We start from the raw sequence: 22,798 nt of genomic DNA on the forward strand, positions 1-22,798 counted from the left end.
GGCCAGTCAAGTTCATCCACACCAGACTCTGTCATCCATGTCTTTATGGACCTTGCTTTGGTCACTGGTGCACAGTCATGTTGGAAGAGGAAGGGGCCAGCTCCTTCTGCTCCAACTGTTCCCACAAAGTTGGGAGCATGGAATTGTCCAAAATGTCTTGGTATGCTGAAGCATTCAGAGTTCCTTTCACTGGAACTAAGGGGCCAAGCCCAGCTCCTGAAAAACAACCCCACCCCATAATCCCCCCTCCACCAAACTTTACACTTGGCACAATGCAGTCAGACAAGTACCGTTCTCCTGGCAACCGCCAAACCCAGACTCGTCCATCAGATTGCCAGATGGAGAAGCGCGATTCGTCACTCCAGAGAACGCGTCTCCACTGCTCTAGAGTCCAGTGGCGGCGTGCTTTACACCACTGCATCCGACGCTTTGCATTGCACTTGGTGATGTATGGCTTGGATGCAGCTGCTCGGCCATGGAAACCCATTCCATGAAGCTCTCTGCGCACTGTTCTTGAGCTAATCTGAAGGCCACATGAAGTTTGGAGGTCTGTAGCGATTGACTCTGCAGAAAGTTGGCGACCTCTTCGCACTATGCACCTCAGCATCCGCTGACCCCGCTCCGTCAGTTTACGTGGCCTACCACTTCGTGGCTGAGTTGCTGTCGTTCCCAAACACTTCCACGTTCTTATAATACAGCTGACAGTTGACTGTGGAATATTTAGGAGTGAGGAAATTTCACGACTGGATTTGTTGCACAGGTGGCATCCTATCACAGTTCCACGCTGGAATTCACTGAGCTCCTGAGAGCGACCCATTCTTTCACAAATGTTTGTAAAAACAGTCTGCATGCCTAGGTGCTTGATTTTATACACCTGATTCTGATTATTTGGATGGGTGAGCGAATACTTTTGGCAATATAATGTGTATATATATATATATATATATATATATATATATATATATATATATATATATATATATATATATATATATATATATACACACACACACATATATATATACATACACATACACACACACAAAGGATATATACATAAAAACTTTTTTTTTTGGGCTGAGCCATAAATCATTATATATTTTATTTTGTATTTTTTCCCAAAATATTATTATTATTGTATTTATTTATTTTTTTTAACTGTATCAACATTTGGATTTTAGAGTTCACACTGAGAAAATAAACACGGAGAACTCCAGACACCTTACAACATCATTTTAATAAATTACATCAAGTCTCAAACATGCGTTCAACTACAAAACATTCTGGAAATATCGCTTACATTCCAAACTTTATATAAAGTCCATAAAAATAGAAAGATTCATCAGGATTGTGTTCATGCGCAGAGGCAGAGAGGACAAAAACATGGGCTCAGTGCTCCTCACATCACTGCAGCTTCTTCAGTTCATCAGTAAAACTGTGCTTTTTCATTGAAAGCAAAGGGGGAAAAAAATCAGTATTTGTGAGGAGGGACGTGGATGTGAACATGTCACAACCGGGTCTAGCTGACACAGGGTTCCACACAGAACCTTTAAAGTTCCTCCAGAGTCCTGAGTGAAGAACCCTTGAAGGATCGGTCACTGATCATAAGCTCAAAATCCAGCTCTGTGTAGAAGCCTGCAGCACAGTGTGTCTCTATCACACAGGATTTCCAGCACAACTCCTCATTATTCAAAGAACCCTTGAAGAACCCTTGGCTTCCCTGTCAGCAAAGGTACCAAGCTGGACCTCTTTAGGAAGCTAGAACTTTTCACTGTTAAAAACAAGAACCGTTTAAACATGCTAATTAGACTTGACACTAATAAGAAGGATCACATTTCTGCCTGTATGTTACCTGCAGTAAAGTTTACATCTAAAAGGTTCTTTGGTACATTTATCCATGTAAACCTTTAAAGGATCTCTGGAGAACGCTACAGCTGAGAATTGTCCATTATGAGAGGGATCAAGGTTTTTCTGAAGCTAAGAACCCTTCACTATTCAAAGAACCCAGAAGGAACCGTTTAGTTTGTTTCTACAGGCTCCGTTTGATGATATTAGTGACGCCTGATCAGAGACTTTGGTTCTACGAGAGTTTCCTCAGTTCTGTTTAGGTGTTTTTGGAGAAACGTCTCTGGACTCCGTTCGTCTCGGAAAGTCTCACCGATCTCTGCTATGCTTATCTGCATGTCTTCTGAGCCAGAGCTCATGATCGCACCCGTGATCGGACCTGCGCCGCGTCCCAAATCACACACACTCGCACTAGTGGTAATACTCAGAACACTGCAGTGTCCAGCAGCGTAATACTTATTCACATTTATAAAGTGTCAAATTACAAACTCACCACCATCCTGACATCTTTGGTTTAGATCCAGAGAGCTAAAAACATCTGGGCTTCTAAATGCTATTAAATCCCAACAAGAGATACCTGTGGGACTTTTGAGCCTCAAACTAGTAGCAGTGATGCTTTGAACATGTCACTTAAGACCTAATTTGCCGTTGTGACGAACCAAATATACAATATAAAGACTTGAAATATTCCCTTAAATCGACACACCCTGTATGCTAGCTCAACAAACCAGCAGCTAGCATTAGCCTGGAACGAACACCTTACAAAAATCCATATTTATTAGAGTTTCTGACGAATCCTTGTAACATTTTGGATATATTAAAACTGAAAAACTAATAAAACTGACAAGGAAGCGAATATACAACAGAAATCTTTTTTACTTTTAAATAAAATTGAATAAAATTGTGTTATATTTCCAGACGGGTGTGTAAGTTAGCTCAACAGCTGATGGATGCAGTTGATCTCCGTTTTTGCACAACTAGAATTATTTGAATGAAAGATAATGCTTATAAAGTGTTTACTTTATATCTTAAAACTTATTTTTCAATCACCGTGATCGTCTTGGTGAAGTATATGCTTGAAGTAAATGGTTTATACTACAGCGTTGAGCCGGTGCAGTTCCACCGCATCACCGCTAGGTCTATCGCCGTGTTAGGATTTGCACATGGCCCGTAATACAGTACAGCAATAAACACCACCCTCTAGTGGTGATCTGGCGGAACTGCAACGAATCCAAGGACATTGAAAGTAAATTAGGGTCCAAACTTTTTTTGTCGTTGTCAAAGCAAAACTGAATCAAATCCAAGCACAAGTGTGTCTGCTGGCCTGCACAGAGGTCAGGACTCACCAAACTCACTCATTCATGTCTTTATGGATCTTGCGTTGGTCACTGGTGTACAGTCATGTTGGAACAGGAAGGGGTCATCCCCAAACTGTTCCCACAAAGAGCATGAAATTTTCCAAAATGTCTTGGTATGAAGCTGAAGCATTAAGAGTTCCTTTCACTGGAACTAAGGGGCCTAAATTCAATGATTTTGAGGGGTGTCCCAAAACTTTTGGCACTACAGTGTATCTGAGCAGTGAGTATGGGTTAAGTTAAATAATAATAATAATAATAAAAAAGAAAAGAAGGGAGGTAGGGGCTGAAACACACTTTTCCATCGTTTCATTCTCACTCCTTCACTCCACAGTTAAGAAAATAGATCCAGTTCATCTTTTATGTGTTGTTATAAAATATAACACATGCTCACTTGTATGCAACCTAAACTCGTGTTAGAAATGTAGCACATGCTCCTTTACACCGTATTTTTCCAGACTATAAACCTGTAATATAATCAAGCTTCTGAAGATGTTCAACTTCCTGGAAGTTTTCCATTTAAACGCTGCTGGATAGCGTGTCTGAATCAGAACAGATGCTAGAGGTATTATAGTCTGGGGAATATATACGGTACGTATAACACACACACACACACACACACACATTAACACACACTTTAGCGTTCATTTCACCTCCTGAAGAGGACAGCCTGCGAGTCTGAATGTGAGGACCCTGTAGATCAACAGCACAAATAAACACCAAGAGAATGGAGAGATAACAGTAACAGAGGTTTACAGTTTTGTGTATGATGAGTAAACGATGATGTCAGCTGTCACAAGGTTCGTCTTGTTGTTGTTGTTTATTTTTGCATATTTTAAATGTAATCTGAACCGTTTTGTTTGTGCCTGGTAGCCCTGTTGATTTTCAGTGAGAACCTAAAACTCTCCTCCTCTTTGGTCAATTCATCTCTCCATCATGGAGTAGCTTATCCCTCGTTCTTTCTCTCTTCTTATTCTGTCTATTCTCTCGGAGTTTGAGACTACTTTCTCAATCTCACTCTCTCTCTCTGTCTCTCTCTCTCTCACTTGCCCACCCCCAGTACTTTCCTCATGTGTTCATACACCACGTAGGAGATGCTGACAGCAGGAATGACCTTCAGGAAGTTGGGGGCGATGCCGCGGTACAGCCCCACCACACCCTCCTGAGCCATGATGCTGCGGAACAGAGAGAGCATGGAGAGCTGAGGGGCGCCTTTCACCGTCGCTGAGAGAGAGAGAGAGAGTAATGCTCCTGTCAGTTCATCCATCTATCAACCCAATCATTATTCAACAGATTTATGCACATGAACATTCCAACATCCTTTAGCCCTTAACCAAGCATCCATTCATCCACACAGTTCATCCCAAATCATCTGTCCATCAAGTGAAACACCTACTGAGCTAACCATCCATCCATCCATCCATCCATCCATCCATCCATCTATATATGAAGCAATTCATCCATCCTTCCATCTATATATGAAGCAATTCATCCATCCTTCCATCTATATATGAAGCAATCCATCCATCCATCCATATATGAAGCCATTTATCCATCCTTCTATCTATATATGAATCAGTCCATCCATCCTTCCATCTATAAATGAAGCCATTTATCCATCCATCCATCTATATATGAAGCCATTTATCCATCCATCCATCTATATATGAAGCCAACCATCCATTTATCTATACAGCCACCCATTTGTTCATCCAGCTACCAACCATCCATCTATGAAGCCATCCATCCATCTATGAAGCCATCCATCCATCCAACCAACCACCTATCCATCCAGTCAATCATCCATCCATCCATCTATCTATCCATCCGACAATCCATCCTTCCGTCCATTCATCCATCCATCAATTTGACTGACCATCCATCCATCCATATATGAAGCTAACCATTCATTCATCCAGCAACCAATCATCCATCCATCTATCCAGCAAATCATCCATCAATCCAGCCATCCACCCAAGCCAATCCATCCAACCCACCCACCCATGAAGCTAACTATCCATTCATCCCTCCACACAGCCAATCATCGATCCTATCCACCCACCCACCAACCAACCCATCCATCCATCAAGCTAACGATCCACCCATCCATCCATCCACCCACCCACCCACCCAGTCAACCATCCATCCATTCAAACCCTCCATTAGTACACCAAATTATTTAGTACATTCACCACTAGAATCCTTTAAACATCCATCCATCCATCCACCCAAAGTTTATGAACACTATTATTACTATTATTATTATGATTATGTCTAATCCTTCCTCATCCACCACATTCATCTACAGTCACATAAGAATCCATTACTCTATAAAATAAACACAAAGATTTATTGCACTCATGTCGACTCTCTCACCCTGAGCCTGCATGCGGGTTCGGATCAGCGCGAGTGGATACGACGCCAACTGACCGCACGTACTGGACACTGTCCCACATCCAACCAGAACAAACACACCGGGGTCAGCCAAGCTGGAGCTGTGTCTCTGTAACCACATGTTCTTCAGGGTCTGAGAGGGAGAGGGAGAGAGAGATACAGAGAGAGGGGGAGCGAGAGAAAGAGAGAGAGAGAGAGACAGAGAAACACAGAGAGAGAGAGAGGGAGAGAGTGTGTTGAGAGAGAGAGATTGATTGATGATAAAGATCAGTTGGTCAGTTAACACCCTGTGAGCTGGACATTAAAGTGGTCATGCACCTCGTAGACGGCCAGGTCAATGCCGGCGTACGGGATGATGCCCAGTATGTTGGGTATGTAGCCTTTATAAAACGCCTGCACTCCCTCCTTCTGCAGGATCTGCCGAGCGCAGTCCGTCACGCCCGAGTACTGTCCGGTCTTACGCAGGGTCAGACGCGTCTTCAGCACCTGCACACACGGACACACACAGATTTCTAACGCTGACCATCAGATCCTGCAGAGTTCCTGAAAATTCCACAGCGCAGTGTGTAAGGGCTGAGGGAACACACATTCATCCTGACCATACTGTACATCATCGTGCTGACCATAGCTTAGCTCGTGTGACCATGAAGCCAGAGGTACTTCTTATACTTGTGTATTTTTTTTTACCTCCATGGGGTAAATGATGGTCTGCGCTGTGGCTCCTGCTAAAGATCCAGCAATGAACCTCTCCTGGACCTTCAGACTTCCTCCATCTTTACTGCCGTGAATCAGCTGCTTGATCTGGAAAACCAACGAAGAGTCACATAGGAAACGTTTGTGTGTGTGTATTTGAGTGTGTGTGTGTGTATGTGTGTATTTGAGTGTGTGTGTGTGTATTTGAGTGTGTGTGTGTACACCAACCTGTTCATAAGCGAGGAACTTGATGGCCGTTTCCGGGGCGATTTTCAGCACGTTGATGCCGTTTCCTCTCCACAGAGCCCTGAGCCCGCCCTCCTTCACCATCACCTTCAGCCCCTTCCACACACTGCCCTTATCCGAGCTTTGACCATGAACCTACACACACACACACAGCACTGTTTCAGCCCAGTGAAGTAGGAGTCTCATATCATCTTAGAAGAGATATCCCTGGTGTGTGTGTGTGTGTGCGTGCTCTGACCTGCAGGAAGACTTTGAGGCGGTCGAGAGGAGCTGTACCCGTCCTGGACACAGTTCCTGCCATGGCACCTGCCATCAGCTGCCTCCACACAAACCCAGACTTCTTCTCCTTCTCCGAGAACTCGTCAGGAACCGTCAGGAGCTCCCCAATGTCCAGGATCTACACACACACACACACACACACAAACAGTAAGAAGATGCAAGACAACTATATTGTGTGTGTGTGTGTGTGTGTGTGTGGCTGACCAAAGAGCGTTTCCAGTAGAGGGCGATGTCCTCCACGCTGTGCAGAGGGTTAAACAGGAAATGGTCACGCCACTCCACCCAGTCGATGGTCATAGTGCCGTCCTTATCCATACTGCAACAAGAACACACACACAATAGAAATATGAGCTATGGGTATGTTACAAGACTTAACTTTATTTTATTCACAACCTTAAACCAACCCCAGACCTCACGGTAACCATGGAAACAAAACTGGCAGTGAGAAGTCTGTGGTTTGAACGAATGTGTTAAAAAAATGGGCGGAGTCACAGTTCAGCTCTCATAAGAGTTTCTGTAACTCACACACACACGCACACACACACACGCCACATGCATACACACATGCTTATGTGCACACACACACACAAACACACACACACACATATGTGCACACACACACATGCTTATGTGCACACACACACACATGCATGCATATGTGCACACACACACACATGCATGCATATGTGCACACACACACACATGCATATGTGCACACACACACATGCATATGTGCACACACACACACATGCATATGTGCACACACACACACATGCATATGTGCACACACACACACATGCATATGTGCACACACACACAGTCACATGCCACATGCATACACACATGCATATCTGCAACGCACAGACACACAGACACACACACACACCTCTGCAGGATCTTGTTTGCCTCGTCTAGGGTAACTTCCACTCCCACATTGTGTAACGAGAGCTGGATCTCTCCAGCATCAATCTCTCCTGTAAAACACACACACACACAGTTAAAGCTTGAGGCCATTACCTGAAGCTGAGTGTGAGATGGTAACAGAGGTAACATGCAGACTGCTGACCATCGTTGTTGCGGTCCAGGCTGCTGAACATGAGGCGAAGACGCTTCTCATGTGTGCGCAGGTACTGTGTGAACTCCTCAAAGTCCAGCTGTCCATCCTGATCAGTGTCTCCTTCTCTCACAATCTGCTGTGGGACAGGGCAGAGAGGAGGAGGAGAGGAAAGGAGAGAAGAGAAGAAGGCCCAGATTGGTTAGAAATGAAGGAATAAGTATAGGGAGGAGGAGGAGGAGGAGAAGGGGGGGGTGAGGAGGAGGAAGGTGAGGAGGGAAAAAAGCAAGTTACATGATGCAAAGCCTTTGATGTGAACACAACAGGTCACATGAGCCACCACCAAGCACAGAACCATAACACCATGGTAGTGTACAGTGTGGTGCAGGGACAGGTGCAGGTACAGGGACAGGTGCAGGGACAGGTACCGGGACACAGGGACAGCTGGTATGAGAGGAGTGAAGGAGGCCAGCTACAGGGACAGCTACAGGGTCAGGGACAGGGTCAGGGACAGCTACAGGGTCAGGGACAGGGTCAGGGGCAGCTACAGGGTTAGGAACAGATACAAGGACAGTGACAGGGACAGGGATAGGGACAGCTACAGGGACAGGAACAAATACAAGGACGGCGACAGGGACAGATACAGGGACAGCTACAGGAACAGGGACAGCTACAGGGACAGATACAGGAACAGCTACAGGACCAGCTACAGGGACAGGGACAGCTACAGCGACAGATACAGGGACAGCTACAGGGACAGATACAGGAACAGCTACAGGGACAGGGACAGATACAGGGACAGCTACAGGAACAGGGACAGCTACAGGAACAGGGACAGCTACAGGGACAGGGACAGATACAGGGACAGGGACAGATACAGGGACAGCTACAGGAACAGGGACAGATACAGGGACAGGGACAGATACAGGGGCAGTTTCTGTGAAGTACAAGGACTTCCTGTTTCCTTCCTGATGCCAATCTAACATGGTTCCTCTGAGGAGGACAGACTGATGAGGTTTAAAAGAGATTTCACAAACACTGTTCCTCAAACATGAGCTATATTTATAGTCTCTCTCTCTCTCTCTCTCTCTCCCCCTTTGCGTGTCTTTCTCGCTCTCTTTCACTTTCCTTACATGTCTCTGTCTCTCTCGGCACATGCTTTCTGCTCCACATGGACGAGTTCCAAGTTCTTGACCTTTTTTTCTTCCCCCAAGGTCCAATGTGTGTAAACACAAGACAATGTGCGTGTGTGTGTGTGTGTGTGTGGGAGAGAGAGAGGGAGAGAGAGAGGGAGAGAGAGAGAGAGAGAGAGAGAGAGAGAGAGAGATTGTGAGGTTTCAGTTTACACACTTCTGACCCTTTCACCCAGCCCAAAAAAAGCTGCAGACATGCTCATACGCTTGTGCAACACATACACAGACACACACGCACGCGCACACACACACACACACACACACGCAGACAGACACAGACAGTCACATGTGCAACAGTGAACATGCATGTAAATAAACACAAGCTCATGCAAACACAATCACACACACACAGACACACACACACACACACACACACAGACACACACAGACACACGGCCTGAAGGTGGGGTGAGATGACTTGTTACCAAACACCACACACATTTCTTTCTCTCTCACACGCGTTCATACAAACCTTTAACACAAGACTGGGAACAAGAACAATGTGCTTTTCAGACAAGGACACACACACACACACAGATTTATACAGACTCTCCCAGGCACTAGGCAGCATGTGGAGCCATTATGATCAAATATTTTGGCTTCCTCTGTGCTCCAAAGGGCTCTCCATAACATCTACTACATCTTCTTCTAAGTCTTCTTCATCTAAAGACTTGACCACTGGTTAGGATTAATGCTCTACCCTTATCTAGTGCACACATATATATATATATATATATAGGGATCATGGTGACATATTGGATTCCATCAGTAGACTAGAGTTTAATCCCTACATACACTATACTGGCAAAAAGTATTGGGACACCCCTCCAGATCACTGAATTCAGGTGTTGTTTTTCAGGGGTTGGGCTCGGCCCCTTAGTTCCAGTGAAAGGAACTCTTAATGCTTCAGCTTCATACCAAGATATCTTGGACAATTTCATGCTCTTTGTGGGAACATTTTGGGGATGACCCCTTCCTGTTCCAACATGACTGCACACCAGTGACCAAAGCAAGGTCCATAAAGGCATGGATGAGTGAGTTTGGTGTGGAGGAACTTGACTGGCCTGCACAGAGTCCTGACCTCAACCCCATAGAACACCTTTGGGATGAATTAGAGTGGAGACTGAGAGCCAGACCTTCTCATCCAACATCTGACCTCACAAATGCGCTTCTAGAGGAACGGTCAAAAATTCCCATAAACACACTCCTAAACCTTCTGGAAAGCCTTCCCAGAAGCTCTTATAGCTGCAAAGGGCAGGACAACTCCATATTACATTCATGTGCATGTAAAGGCAGACGTCCCAAAACTTTTGGCAATACACTCAAGTGCTCCAGACTGCCCCTGGATGTGACATCAGCAGAAGAACAGTGCACCAGGAGCTTCATGAAATGGGTCAGGTGGAGTGGTGTAAATCACCACAGCTGGACTCTGGAGCAGTGGAAACATCCTCAGCTTGACTATGGAGCACACAGAGGGATGAATCTGGGTTTGGTGTCTCTCAGGAGAACGGTATCTCCCAGACCACACAGTGCTCAGAGTAAGGCAGTTCTGCAGGGTCTGTGCCCCATCAGGGTAATATTACACACTTCCATTCTTCCAGTTTGGGGAAGGCCCTTTCCTGTTCCACCCCGCCCCCAATCGACAAAGTGACATGTCTGAACTGGTGGAACTCTGGTGTCCTGCACAGAACCCTGACCTCTGAGTGCTCTGTATGGTCATGTTATTAAGGAGGAAATGAGAAAAGTGAGGCAGAAGAATGTGTCTCGTGCTGTGCAGTCACGACTCGTCGTTTCGTTTACGTATCTCAGCACCCCCACCGAGTGTGTGTGTGTGTGTTAGAGATCAGTATCTGTACCTCCTCCGCTGATGTGCGCGAGAGCAGCCCCCGCGCTGCCAGCCCCGCCCTGAGCTCGTTAATGTCGATCCGTCCGTCTTTATTGGTGTCGAGCTGCTCGAAGATCTCAGTCCAGAGCCGCTCTCTCTCCGGGTCCGTCTCGGGTCCGTTCTCCAGGCACCGGGCGCGCGACCACCAACACCACCCGGCCATGTGCGCGCGAGCGTGCGGTGTTCCCTGCTCCACCACCACCACCGTCCGCTTCGGTTTACTTTAGCAGAGGGAAAAACATCGGCGCGCTCGCGTGCAGACCTCAGGGGGGGAAAACGATCTCAGCAAACCCGACTTCGGAGCGTCTCGCGAGCCGTATTTCCGGTTCTGAACAGACCCGTAGCACCACGCGCACAGCGGTGTTACACAGCTGGTTTGTTATGCTTTGCTGTGTTTTATTATTCTCTCTCTCTCTCTCTCTCTCTCTCTCTCTCTCTCTCTCTCTATCTCTCTCTTAAGACACTTCCTCTCCAAAACCAGGAAGTGTCCTAAGCCAATCAAAACGCAACTTTTTTTCGCTCCCGCGTCACAGCGCGTTAAACGGTAACGCGTGAATGCACCGCTGTTGCGTAACAACAGATACGCGTGCGTGTGTGCGTTACATCCGGGACATCCGCGTGTTTTGGGGGTCAGAGATAAGAGGAGCGGCTCTGTTCCAAATCACACACTCTCTCTCTATCACAGACCTGAGGTAACCATGGTAACCAGTCCTACAAGATAGCGTCCTGTTTTTTTCTTTAGCAAGCGATCATCAGGTCACGTTAATGATCTCTAAAGTGTTACATAAACACCCTTGAAAAAGATTAAAAATAAAATGTGTATTGCGTTACAATAAGGGGCGGGGCTTGGCGCAACACAGAGACCTCCTAAATAATTAATCCTGTTATGTAAGATGAGCAAAACTGTGCACGTGTACACATAAATTCATGCACAAAATCGTCTAATATACAAATATACATTTCAGCTGGTCACGAAAATAAGCTTATAGGGGAGTGTGTGTGTGTGTGTGTGTGTGTGTGTGTGTGTGTGTGTAGGAAAACACTACCACGTGCAGTACACGGTGTTCTCCAGCAGCACCAGGGTAGGGAACATGTGCTATATGAGCATTTATTGTATGAATGACTTTACAAGGATTTATTCTTTTATTCAACACAATCTGCATCATTCATCCGTGTCATTTATTTTGTCCTGCAGGTGAATTCCATCTCTAATGTTTTTATTAAAATTCAAATCTATTTATTTATATCGTGTTTTTAACACTGGACATTGTCTCGAAGCAGCTTTACAGAAGTACAGAAACATAGAGAAAACAATGACAAAGTTTAAAGTGAAGTTATTATTTATCTCTAATATTTATCTCTAATATTGAGAAGCCTGAGGTGATGGTGAGGAAAAAGTCCCTGAGATGATCTGAGGAAGAAACCTTGAGAGGAACCGGGCTCAGAACCTCGGGGACCCTGATCCTCATTTGGGTGACACTGGACACTAAATAATGTAAATGTAATTAATAATGTCCTTTCTACAACAGCAACCAAGATCTCTGTGTAATTTCTGAGTTTATTATTATTATTATTATTATTATTATTATTATTATTATAGACTTAACACTAAAACCTTCCATTTGTTATAAATCAGCTTCACTCTTCTCTTCTGGAAGTTTTTGTATTAGATGTTGGACTGTAGCTGTGGCTCCAACCCTCAGATCACTCTGGATAAACGTAATTAAAAATGTAACAGGAGCATTAGTGAGACTCTGATGTTGAGGAACATTAGTGAGATCAGACTCTGATGTTGAGGAGCATTAGTGAGATCAGACTCTGATGTTGAGGAGCATTAGTGAGATCAGACTCTGATGTTGAGGAGCATTAGTGAGATCAGACTCTGATGTTGAGGAACATTAGTGAGATCAGACTGATGTTGAGGAACATTAGTGAGATCAGACTCTGATGTTGAGGAACATTAGTGAGATCAGACTCTGATGTTGAGGAGCATTAGTGAGATCAGACTGATGTTGAGGAACATTAGTGTTATCAGACTGATGTTGAGGAACATTAGTGAGATCAGACTCTGATGTTGAGGAACATTAGTGAGATCAGACTCTGATGTTGAGGAACATTAGTGAGATCAGACTGATGTTGAGGAACATTAGTGAGATCAGACTCTGATGTTGAGGAGCATTAGTGAGATCAGACTCTGATGTTGAGGAGCATTAGTGAGATCAGACTGATGTTGAGGAACATTAGTGAGATCAGACTCTGATGTTGAGGAGCATTAGTGAGATCAGACTCTGATGTTGAGGAGCATTAGTGAGATCAGACTGATGTTGAGGAACATTAGTGAGATCAGACTCTGATGTTGAGGAGCATTAGTGAGATCAGACTCTGATGTTGAGGAACATTAGTGAGATCAGACTCTGATGTTGAGGAGCATTAGTGAGATCAGACTGATGTTGAGGAGCATTAGTGAGATCAGACTGATGTTGAGGAACATTAGTGAGATCAGACTGATGTTGAGGAACATTAGTGAGATCAGACTCTGATGTTGAGGAGCATTAGTGGGATCAGACTCTGATGTTGAGGAGCATTAGTGAGATCAGACTCTGATGTTGAGGAGCATTAGTGGGATCAGACTCTGATGTTGAGGAGCATTAGTGAGATCAGACTCTGATGTTGAGGAGCATTAGTGGGATCAGACTCTGATGTTGAGGAGCATTAGTGAGATCAGACTCTGATGTTGAGGAGCATTAGTGAGATCAGACTCTGATGTTGAGGAACATTAGTGAGATCAGACTGATGTTGAGGAACATTAGTGAGATCAGACTCTGATGTTGAGGAGCATTAGTGAGATCAGACTGATGTTGAGGAACATTAGTGAGATCAGACTGATGTTGAGGAACATTAGTGAGATCAGACTCTGATGTTGAGGAGCATTAGTGGGATCAGACTCTGATGTTGAGGAGCATTAGTGAGATCAGACTGATGTTGAGGAACATTAGTGAGATCAGACTGATGTTGAGGAACATTAGTGAGATCAGACTCTGATGTTGAGGAGCATTAGTGAGATCAGACTCTGATGTTGAGGAGCATTAGTGAGATCAGACTCTGATGTTGAGGAGCATTAGTGAGATCAGACTCTGATGTTGAGGAGCATTAGTGAGATCAGACTCTGATGTTGAGGAGCATTAGTGAGATCAGACTCTGATGTTGAGGAGCATTAGTGAGATCAGACTCTGATGTTGAGGAGCATTAGTGAGATCAGACTCTGATGTTGAGGAACATTAGTGAGATCAGACTGATGTTGAGGAACATTAGTGAGATCAGACTCTGATGTTGAGGAACATTAGTGAGATCAGACTCTGATGTTGAGGAGCATTAGTGAGATCAGACTGATGTTGAGGAACATTAGTGAGATCAGACTGATGTTGAGGAACATTAGTGAGATCAGACTGATGTTGAGGAGCATTAGTGAGATCAGACTCTGATGTTGAGGAGCATTAGTGAGATCAGACTCTGATGTTGAGGAACATTAGTGAGATCAGACTCTGATGTTGAGGAGCATTAGTGAGATCAGACTGATGTTGAGGAGCGTTAGTGAGATCAGACTCTGATGTTGAGGAGCATTAGTGAGATCAGACTCTGATGTTGAGGAGCATTAGTGAGATCAGACTGATGTTGAGGAACATTAGTGAGATCAGACTGATGTTGAGGAACATTAGTGAGATCAGACTCTGATGTTGAGGAGCATTAGTGAGATCAGACTCTGATGTTGAGGAACATTAGTGAGATCAGACTCTGATGTTGAGGAGCATTAGTGAGATCAGACTGATGTTGAGGAACATTAGTGAGATCAGACTGATGTTGAGGAACATTAGTGAGATCAGACTCTGATGTTGAGGAGCATTAGTGAGATCAGACTCTGATGTTGAGGAACATTAGTGAGATCAGACTCTGATGTTGAGGAGCATTAGTGAGATCAGACTGATGTTGAGGAACATTAGTGAGATCAGACTCTGATGTTGAGGAGCATTAGTGAGATCAGACTCTGATGTTGAGGAACATTAGTGAGATCAGACTCTGATGTTGAGGAGCATTAGTGAGATCAGACTCTGATGTTGAGGAGCATTAGTGAGATCAGACTGATGTTGAGGAGCATTAGTGAGATCAGACTGATGTTGAGGAACATTAGTGAGATCAGACTGATGTTGAGGAACATTAGTGAGATCAGACTCTGATGTTGAGGAACATTAGTGAGATCAGACTCTGATGTTGAGGAGCATTAGTGAGATCAGACTTATGTTGAGGAGCATTAGTGAGATCAGACTGATGTTGAGGAACATTAATGAGATCAGACTCTGATGTTGAGGAGCATTAGTGAGATCAGACTGATGTTGAGGAACATTAGTGAGATCAGACTCTGATGTTGAGGAGCATTAGTGAGATCAGACTCTGATGTTGAGGAGCATTAGTGAGATCAGACTCTGATGTTGAGGAGCATTAGTGAGATCAGACTCTGATGTTGAGGAACATTAGTGAGATCAGACTCTGATGTTGAGGAGCATTAGTGAGATCAGACTGATGTTGAGGAACATTAATGAGATCAGACTCTGATGTTGAGGAGCATTAGTGAGATCAGACTGATGTTGAGGAACATTAGTGAGATCAGACTCTGATGTTGAGGAGCATTAGTGAGATCAGACTCTGATGTTGAGGAGCATTAGTGAGATCAGACTCTGATGTTGAGGAGCATTAGTGAGATCAGACTCTGATGTTGAGGAACATTAGTGAGATCAGACTCTGATGTTGAGGAGCATTAGTGAGATCAGACTCTGATGTTGAGGAGCATTAGTGAGATCAGACTCTGATGTTGAGGAGCATTAGTGAGATCAGACTCTGATGTTGAGGAGCATTAGTGAGATCAGACTCTGATGTTGAGGAGCAGAACCACTTAGGGGTGTGATGGTCAGGGGTGCACATACTTTTGTCTGTACAGTATATCTGGGTCAGTATAGAATAGAAGATTAAAATAGAATAGACTACAGGAAGAAGAATATCCACTAATCATCAGCGGGGACTGTGTGGAGCTACACTGAGGAGGACTTGACCTGGAGCAAGAACACCTCTGAGCTGCTGAAAAACTCCCATCAGAGACTGCACTGAGGGTGCTGAGGAAGAAGAACATCACCCAGAGACTGCACTGAGGGTGCTGAGGAAGAAGAACATCACCCAGAGACTGCACTGAGGGTGCTGAGGAAGAAGAACATCACCCAGAGACTGCACTGAGGGTGCTGAGGAAGAAGAACATCACCCAGAGACTGCACTGAGGGTGCTGAGGAAGAAGAACACCATCACCCAGAGACTGCACTGAGGGTGCTGAGGAAGAACATCATCACCCAGAGACTGCACTGAGGGTGCTGAGGAAGAACATCATCACCCAGAGACTGCACTGAGGGTGCTGAGGAAGAAGAACATCACCCAGAGACTGCACTGAGGGTGCTGAGGAAGAAGAACATCACCCAGAGACTGCACTGAGGGTGCTGAGGAAGAAGAACATCACCCAGAGACTGCACTGAGGGTGCTGAGGAAGAAGAACACCATCACCCAGAGACTGCACTGAGGGTGCTGAGGAAGAACATCATCACCCAGAGACTGCACTGAGGGTGCTGAGGAAGAAGAACACCATCACCCAGAGACTGCACTGAGGGTGCTGAGGAAGAACATCATCACCCAGAGACTGCACTGAGGGTGCTGAGGAAGAAGAACATCACCCAGAGACTGCACTGAGGGTGCTGAGGAAGAAGAACACCATCACCCAGAGACTGCACTGAGGGTGCTGAGGAAGAAGAACATCACCCAGAGACTGCACTGAGGGTGCTGAGGAAGAAGAACATCACCCAGAGACTGCACTGAGGGTGCTGAGGAAGAAGAACATCACCCAGAGACTGCACTGAGGGTGCTGAGGAAGAACATCATCACCCAGAGACTGCACTGAGGGTGCTGAGGAAGAACATCATCACCCAGAGACTGCACTGAGGGTGCTGAGGAAGAACATCATCACCCAGAGACTGCACTGAGGGTGCTGAGGAAGAAGAACACCATCACCCAGAGACTGCACTGAGGGTGCTGAGGAAGAAGAACATCATCACCCAGAGACTGCACTGAGGGTGCTGAGGAAGAACATCATCACCCAGAGACTGCACTGAGGGTGCTGAGGAAGAACACTTTTATCAGTGCTCCATAGAGAGCTTACTAACATACTGTATATGTGTGTGTGGTACACCAGCTGCACAGCGGCTCAGAAGATCGTCACTGCACAGCTCCCGATGTCTCAAAAATGGATGTCTTAATGGACTACTTTCTGAGTGTACACGCACAAACACACACACTCACACGCACAAACACACACTCACACGCACAAACACACACACACGCACATACACACACACACACACTCTCACAAAACACGCATGCACCACCTGTCGCATCTGTCCTCTCTTTAATTAGTCACATTCACAGTGACAGTGTCTCCGACACAGAAGAACAACACACACACACACACACACACACACACACACACAATTTTCCTAATGACCACAATCACCTGTTATTGTCCTGATGAATCCAGACTCTGGAGGAAATCAGCTGCAGTAATTACATTATTGTAAGCATTGATCTGTTTGTACAGCCCTCAGGGAAACTTTTACATTCAGCACACACACACACACACACACACACACACCCCTAATAACTTATGTGTGTGTGTTCAGTGATGGAACATGAGATAAACAGCTATATAAGAGACAGAGGCAGCAGCAGAGAGACACACAAAGCTCAAGATCTCTTTCCGTCTCTCTCTCTCTCTCTCTGATACTCACTGATGTGTAAGGGTCTCTCTACCCTCCCCTCATCATGCCTGGAGAAGTGAGTACTGCAGTGTGTGTGTGTGTGTGTGTGTGTGCCCCTTTGTGTTGTTTATGTGTACTCTCCATTTTCACACCAAATCAGTTATTAGTCTGTAATTTAATTAGCTTCTATTATTGTTCTTTTTTCCCACATATTTTGATTTATTGCATTTTTGATTCACTCAATTTTACGACTGAAGAGTTAGGAAAGAGGAGGAGATGTGGAGCCTGTGATATACAAGTTCCTCTCAGATCTGTAATTATAACTGTGTTATTGTGTGTGTGTGTGCGTGTGTTAGGGCAAAAGAGATGAAGGTGAAGCTGACACACCTGGCTGAGAAACCACACAAACACAGGTAACACACACACACACACACAGGTCACAATGGCCAAGTTCTGTTCATCTACCAGATCTGATCTGTTTCTCTCTTAGAGCCCATGAGGAAAAAACTCTTCCTGATCTCGAATCTCTGCTGCAAAGCAAAGGTAAGAATCAATTTATTACTATTACACACACACACACACACACAGTGATATAAACACCTTTATACTTCTACACACTGTTTTACTTCTCTAGTGGACGCTGTACTGTATCACAGAGCTCCTCATTCTGACCTCTCCACACCTCTCTCTTTTCCGTCCCTTGCTCTGTCAGCGGGTCAGCAGGTCTTCCGCTGGTTCCTGCGCTCTGAATTCAGCGAGGAGAACCTGGACTTCTGGCTGGCCTGTGAGGAATACAAGACCATGCCGGAGACCAAACTGTCCTCTAAAGCCCAGATCATCTACACTCAGTTCATCAACGCTGAAGCTCCACAGGAGGTACGGAGAGAGCCATCGGCTAGTTCCGATAAAGTGGGCGGGGTCTCTGTGGGAAAGGAAGAGGATGGTCAATGTTTTAATGTAATTCATGTTCTAAACAGCTCTGAGTTTGACCCACAGCAGTTTTTGAACCCGTGCCGATGTTTGCAGGTGAATCTGGACTGTGAGACGCGCGAGGTGCTGATGGACAGGATGGACACACCGGCTGCCGACACGTTCGTCGAAGCCCAGCAGCGCATCTTTACCCTGATGGCCAAAGACTCGTTCCCTCGCTTCCTACACTCGTCTTACTATAAGCAAACAGTCCGAGGGGCGTGAGCTGTGACCCCACACTCGCTCCGGCGTTTCTGCCACGTCCGCATAATGTTAAAAAAAAACATGCTAGCAATAAAACAAGAGTGTTGACGTAGATATTAGTTTACTTCAGCTATGTCTCAAATCGTTTACTTTAAAAAAAAAAACCAAGATCAGATCCTAGAAGATTTATGTTTCCTTCTCGCATCCTGCTACATGACGTGGAAGAGGTGAAGCCATTGACGGAAATCCCGACGGCCATTTCGAGTTGTAGAATACGCGCTGGTTCCTGTGGATGTCGCTAATTTACAAAAATATGGCTAGGTAGTTTTGTAATACTGCAATAAAAGCTTCTTGACTTGACTTGAAGTCAGCTTAGGAACTAAGTGCATGGTGTGTGTGTGTGTGTGAGATTCGAGACGTAGCCGCGTAGTAGCGGTTAGCATACATGTGTATTTTCTCTGTGTAAGTCACGATGTTAGCATAAACGTCACAAAACATAGGGAAATAAATCTATCTGAGAAACTGGACTTATTGTGTGGACTTGATTTACGTCTCCAAACACCTTCACACCCTGGGGCGTCTCAGCCCATCCAAATGTCATGTTTATGTCATGTATATTATATTATATTATATTATATTATATTATATTATATTATATTATATTATAATTGTGATTATATTATAATTGTGATTATTTATAATGATTTAAAATGAGGTTTTGTTCTGAGGAAAGCAAGCAAAGCTAAAAAAAAAAAAAAAAAATCCGAGTCTGCTTTCTACAGAGTTTTGGGTTTGTGAACTAAAAATGTGCAAAAATAAATATGAATAATTGGCAATAATTAGAGATTCTGTCACGTTTAATCGAAATTTGTAGACGTTTAATACAGTTTAAGAAAGCGCTTGAGTTGTTTTCCACTTTTTTCCAGTGACGCACTTCCGCATACTGCGCTCCATCCACACTAATACTAGAGTACTAGGTAGTATGCAAGGCGGTAACCCATAGCAACACGCTGTCTATCTGCACTACGCAGTACAGAAGTAGGCAGGGTTCAGCTGCGGGCAGTGGAGGAGCGATGGCGCAGGGGAAGCACAAATTTAAAGCTCAGCGACCTGGTGGGGCTAAAAAACAACAAAACAAACCGAAAGGACCGAAGAGAGGAGGTGAGGAGGATTTCTGAGCGGTTACAGCGTTCATTAAATACTCAATAAGGTTTTAAAACAAACAAAACTGTTTAGCGTTTTAGCGCTAAGCTACCACAGGCCGCCATATTGGAGCGCGTGCTAGTGGCTTTGCAGCTTAGTGTTATTTTTTTTAGCCTATAATTAATGAATTATTATTATTTAAAAAATAAATAAATAAATACAGGAATATCTTACATAGGTTTAGATAACTGGAAAAAAAAATACAGATGAGTATGTATGAGCAAATAATAGAAAAATATCAGAGTTAAATAAAGATGAATAAATCTTAAACATTTTGTTGTTTTTTTAAAAAAAAATTTAATTTCTGTATTAAATTCTTATATTCTCTGCCTTAATATATTTATTTACGTTTATACAGTGTTTATGATATAAAATAAATTTAATACAAAGTCTTATTATAAATAATATTATTATAATTGATGTTTGTTTAGCTGGATGTTGATCTTAAGGAGAACAGTGAAATATTTAGACCTGTATGGAAATAGTAGAGGAAAGCTTATTGATATTATGTATAAATGTGTTAAAACTGGTGTGTACATATTTATATTTATATATTTGTGTGTGATATTGCAGGTCGGATCATCGCTCCGAAAAAAGCAACCGTGGTTCAACAGCAGAAGCTAAAAAAGGCAGGTTGATGTGATTTAGAGAAAACACAGACTGTGAGTGTAGTCTAGGGGTGTGCAAACTTTTGTAGCCACTGACCCACCTGTATGATTATTATACAAATTTCATCGTAATTTCATACTGCTCAAATATACGGTATAGATAAGTGTATATAGACTGTATTGACAAAAGTTTTGGGACACCCCTCCAGATCACTGAGTTCAGGGGTTGGGCTCGGTCCCTTAGTTCCAGTGAAGAGTCCTGACCTCAACCCCACAGAACACCTTTGGGATGAATTAGAGTGGAGACTGTGAGCCAGACCTTCTCGTCCAACATCAGTGCCTGACCTCACAAATGCGCTTCTAGAGGAACGGTCAAAAATTCCCATAAACACACTCCTAAACCTTGTGGAAAGCCTTCCCAGAAGAGTTGAAGCTGTTATGGCTGTAAAGGGGCAGGACAACTCCATATTACATTCATGTGCAGGTAAAGGCAGACGTCCCAAAACCTTTGGCCTGTCTCACAGTCTCCGCTCTAATTCATCCCAAAGGTGTTCTATAGGGTTGAGGTCAGGACTCAAACTGTTCCCACAAAGAGCATGAAATTGTCTTGGTATGAAGCTGAAGCATTAAGAGTTCCTTTCACTGGAACTGAGGGGCCGAGCCTGAGTCCTGAAAAACAACACCTGAACTCAGTGATTTGTCTAGGGGTGTCCCAAAACGTTTGCCAAAATAGTGTATTTAAATTCCTGTTAAACTATAAGAATAAAATAAGTCAGCAGCGAGCTGCGGGGTCCAGGCACCGCTCCAGATCACTGTAATTGTGATAAGGTGTGAAGCTTTCATTGGTGTATTTGACCTTGGTGTTGATCTAAATGAAGATGTAGTTGATGTTAGGATGTTTATGTTGTGTAATTGCTGTGTGTGTCAGGGTCTGGAGGTGGCCATCAGGAATAAGATTGAACAGGAGGTGACTCAGAAAGCCAGCACCTCCTTACACAAGAGACTGAGTGTCCTGAAGACCCCTCAGGGAAAAGGAGGAGCAGCAGGAAGCACCAAAACCTCCAGCGCAGGACCCTCCAAATAAATCTGAATCCCACATGTGACTCTGTTTATCACCACTAGGTGGAGACAGACTCTACATCATGACTAGAGCACATCTAGTGTAGAAGACAGCTTGTATCAGGTTTTACAGTGAATGATGAATATTTCAGTCATGTGCAGTTGCTGACCACAGTACTGTTAATGTGGAGAGAAGTGTGTAGACAGGATTGTATATATTGTGTAGTCAGAAGGATAAAAACTATTGCAGGTCTTTATGTTGCTTTTTTATAGTACAGTGTGTCTTTAGGATAAACTTTAACTGGAGAAAATTTCAGTTTTGCTGTCAGTTTATATACCGATATACAAACTTTAAAGAACAATGATCTAATAAATAGAGAGAGGGAGTGGGAGAGAAATAAATAAATAACAGACATTAACTGTTTACAGTTTTGATTTATTTAAAGTCACTTTCCCATTTAAAAAAAATATTGAGCATGCGGACAGATTTCTCCTGTCAGTCTTACAGATGTGTCTCTCTCTCACACACACACACACACACACACTCGCACGTTGCTGTAAGTGGTTGAGAGGAGTTGTTGATGTTAAATGACCAGTAGGCACTTTTGACCAGGACAGTGGTGTGGTTAAACCCGGCCGAGCGCTCTCACACTTACTCTTTATTTATTTATTTATTTAAATGTCATGAAGATCAGAGAGGCAAAACACACAGTGCTGTGCATCCAGGATGTCCTAAAAACATCTCTCCTACTGTCCGAAACCTTCAATCCCAAACTCCTGGAGACGTCCAGTTCAAGGACACAGGGGGGGAGGGGGATAGAAATAGAGAGAGAAAAAGAGAGGGGGGAATAGAAAGAAAATGAGAGAGAGAGAATGAGAGGGAGAGTTTATTGGTTTGAGGACGTTGAGGCCACGCCTCCTTCTGATCGTAACACAGGCTCCTGTGGAAGCTGCAGCTGGACATTAGGG

The 22,798-nt window shown here is 44.2% G+C and overlaps 4 protein-coding genes across 8 annotated transcripts in view; 2 read left to right on the forward strand and 2 right to left on the reverse strand.

Moving 5' to 3' along the window:
- Positions 1–1,218: 1,218 nt before the first annotated feature.
- Positions 1,219–11,403, reverse strand: slc25a23a (solute carrier family 25 member 23a). 3 transcript variants are annotated; one of them, XM_058380697.1, is made up of 11 exons: positions 10,916–11,011; positions 9,000–9,061; positions 7,879–8,002; positions 7,699–7,786; positions 7,017–7,128; positions 6,772–6,930; positions 6,516–6,668; positions 6,282–6,395; positions 5,913–6,080; positions 5,577–5,727; positions 1,219–4,424 (listed from the first exon to the last, which is right to left on the reverse strand). In XM_058380697.1, exons 2-11 carry the CDS (start codon positions 9,021–9,023, stop codon positions 4,243–4,245), a joined length of 1,275 nt encoding a protein of 424 aa, XP_058236680.1. In that variant the 5' UTR covers positions 9,024–9,061; positions 10,916–11,011; the 3' UTR covers positions 1,219–4,242. The 3 variants fall into 3 exon arrangements, with proteins under 3 accessions (XP_058236680.1, XP_058236679.1, XP_058236677.1); XM_058380696.1 differs by lacking the exon at positions 9,000–9,061 and having other exon boundaries at positions 10,916–11,403; XM_058380694.1 differs by lacking the exon at positions 9,000–9,061 and having other exon boundaries at positions 7,879–8,005; positions 10,916–11,403.
- Positions 11,404–12,421: 1,018 nt separating this feature from the next.
- si:ch211-196h16.12 (regulator of G-protein signaling 5) lies at positions 12,422–19,501 on the forward strand. 3 transcript variants are annotated; one of them, XM_058380765.1, is made up of 6 exons: positions 12,422–12,439; positions 17,709–17,862; positions 18,143–18,199; positions 18,277–18,329; positions 18,499–18,662; positions 18,813–19,500. In XM_058380765.1, exons 2-6 carry the CDS (start codon positions 17,819–17,821, stop codon positions 18,978–18,980), a joined length of 486 nt encoding a protein of 161 aa, XP_058236748.1. In that variant the 5' UTR covers positions 12,422–12,439; positions 17,709–17,818; the 3' UTR covers positions 18,981–19,500. The 3 variants fall into 3 exon arrangements, with proteins under 3 accessions (XP_058236748.1, XP_058236747.1, XP_058236749.1); XM_058380764.1 differs by lacking the exon at positions 12,422–12,439 and adding an exon at positions 16,892–17,602; XM_058380766.1 differs by lacking the exon at positions 12,422–12,439 and having other exon boundaries at positions 17,816–17,862; positions 18,813–19,501.
- Positions 19,502–19,964: 463 nt separating this feature from the next.
- lg26h19orf53 (linkage group 26 C19orf53 homolog) lies at positions 19,965–22,253 on the forward strand. Its single transcript, XM_058380772.1, has 3 exons — positions 19,965–20,120; positions 20,736–20,791; positions 21,699–22,253. Exons 1-3 carry the CDS (start codon positions 20,033–20,035, stop codon positions 21,852–21,854), a joined length of 300 nt encoding a protein of 99 aa, XP_058236755.1. The 5' UTR covers positions 19,965–20,032; the 3' UTR covers positions 21,855–22,253.
- Positions 21,894–22,798, reverse strand: part of vps54 (VPS54 subunit of GARP complex) — a 19,015-nt gene continuing 18,110 nt past the window's right edge. Inside the window, exon 23 of the mRNA XM_058380618.1 lies at positions 21,894–22,798. This exon is cut by the window's right edge and continues 972 nt beyond it. The gene's annotated coding sequence lies outside the window, so the exon portion shown is untranslated.

This window comes from Hemibagrus wyckioides, linkage group LG26 (assembly GCF_019097595.1).
Source record: "Hemibagrus wyckioides isolate EC202008001 linkage group LG26, SWU_Hwy_1.0, whole genome shotgun sequence".
NCBI classification, from domain to species: Eukaryota; Metazoa; Chordata; class Actinopteri; order Siluriformes; family Bagridae; genus Hemibagrus; species Hemibagrus wyckioides.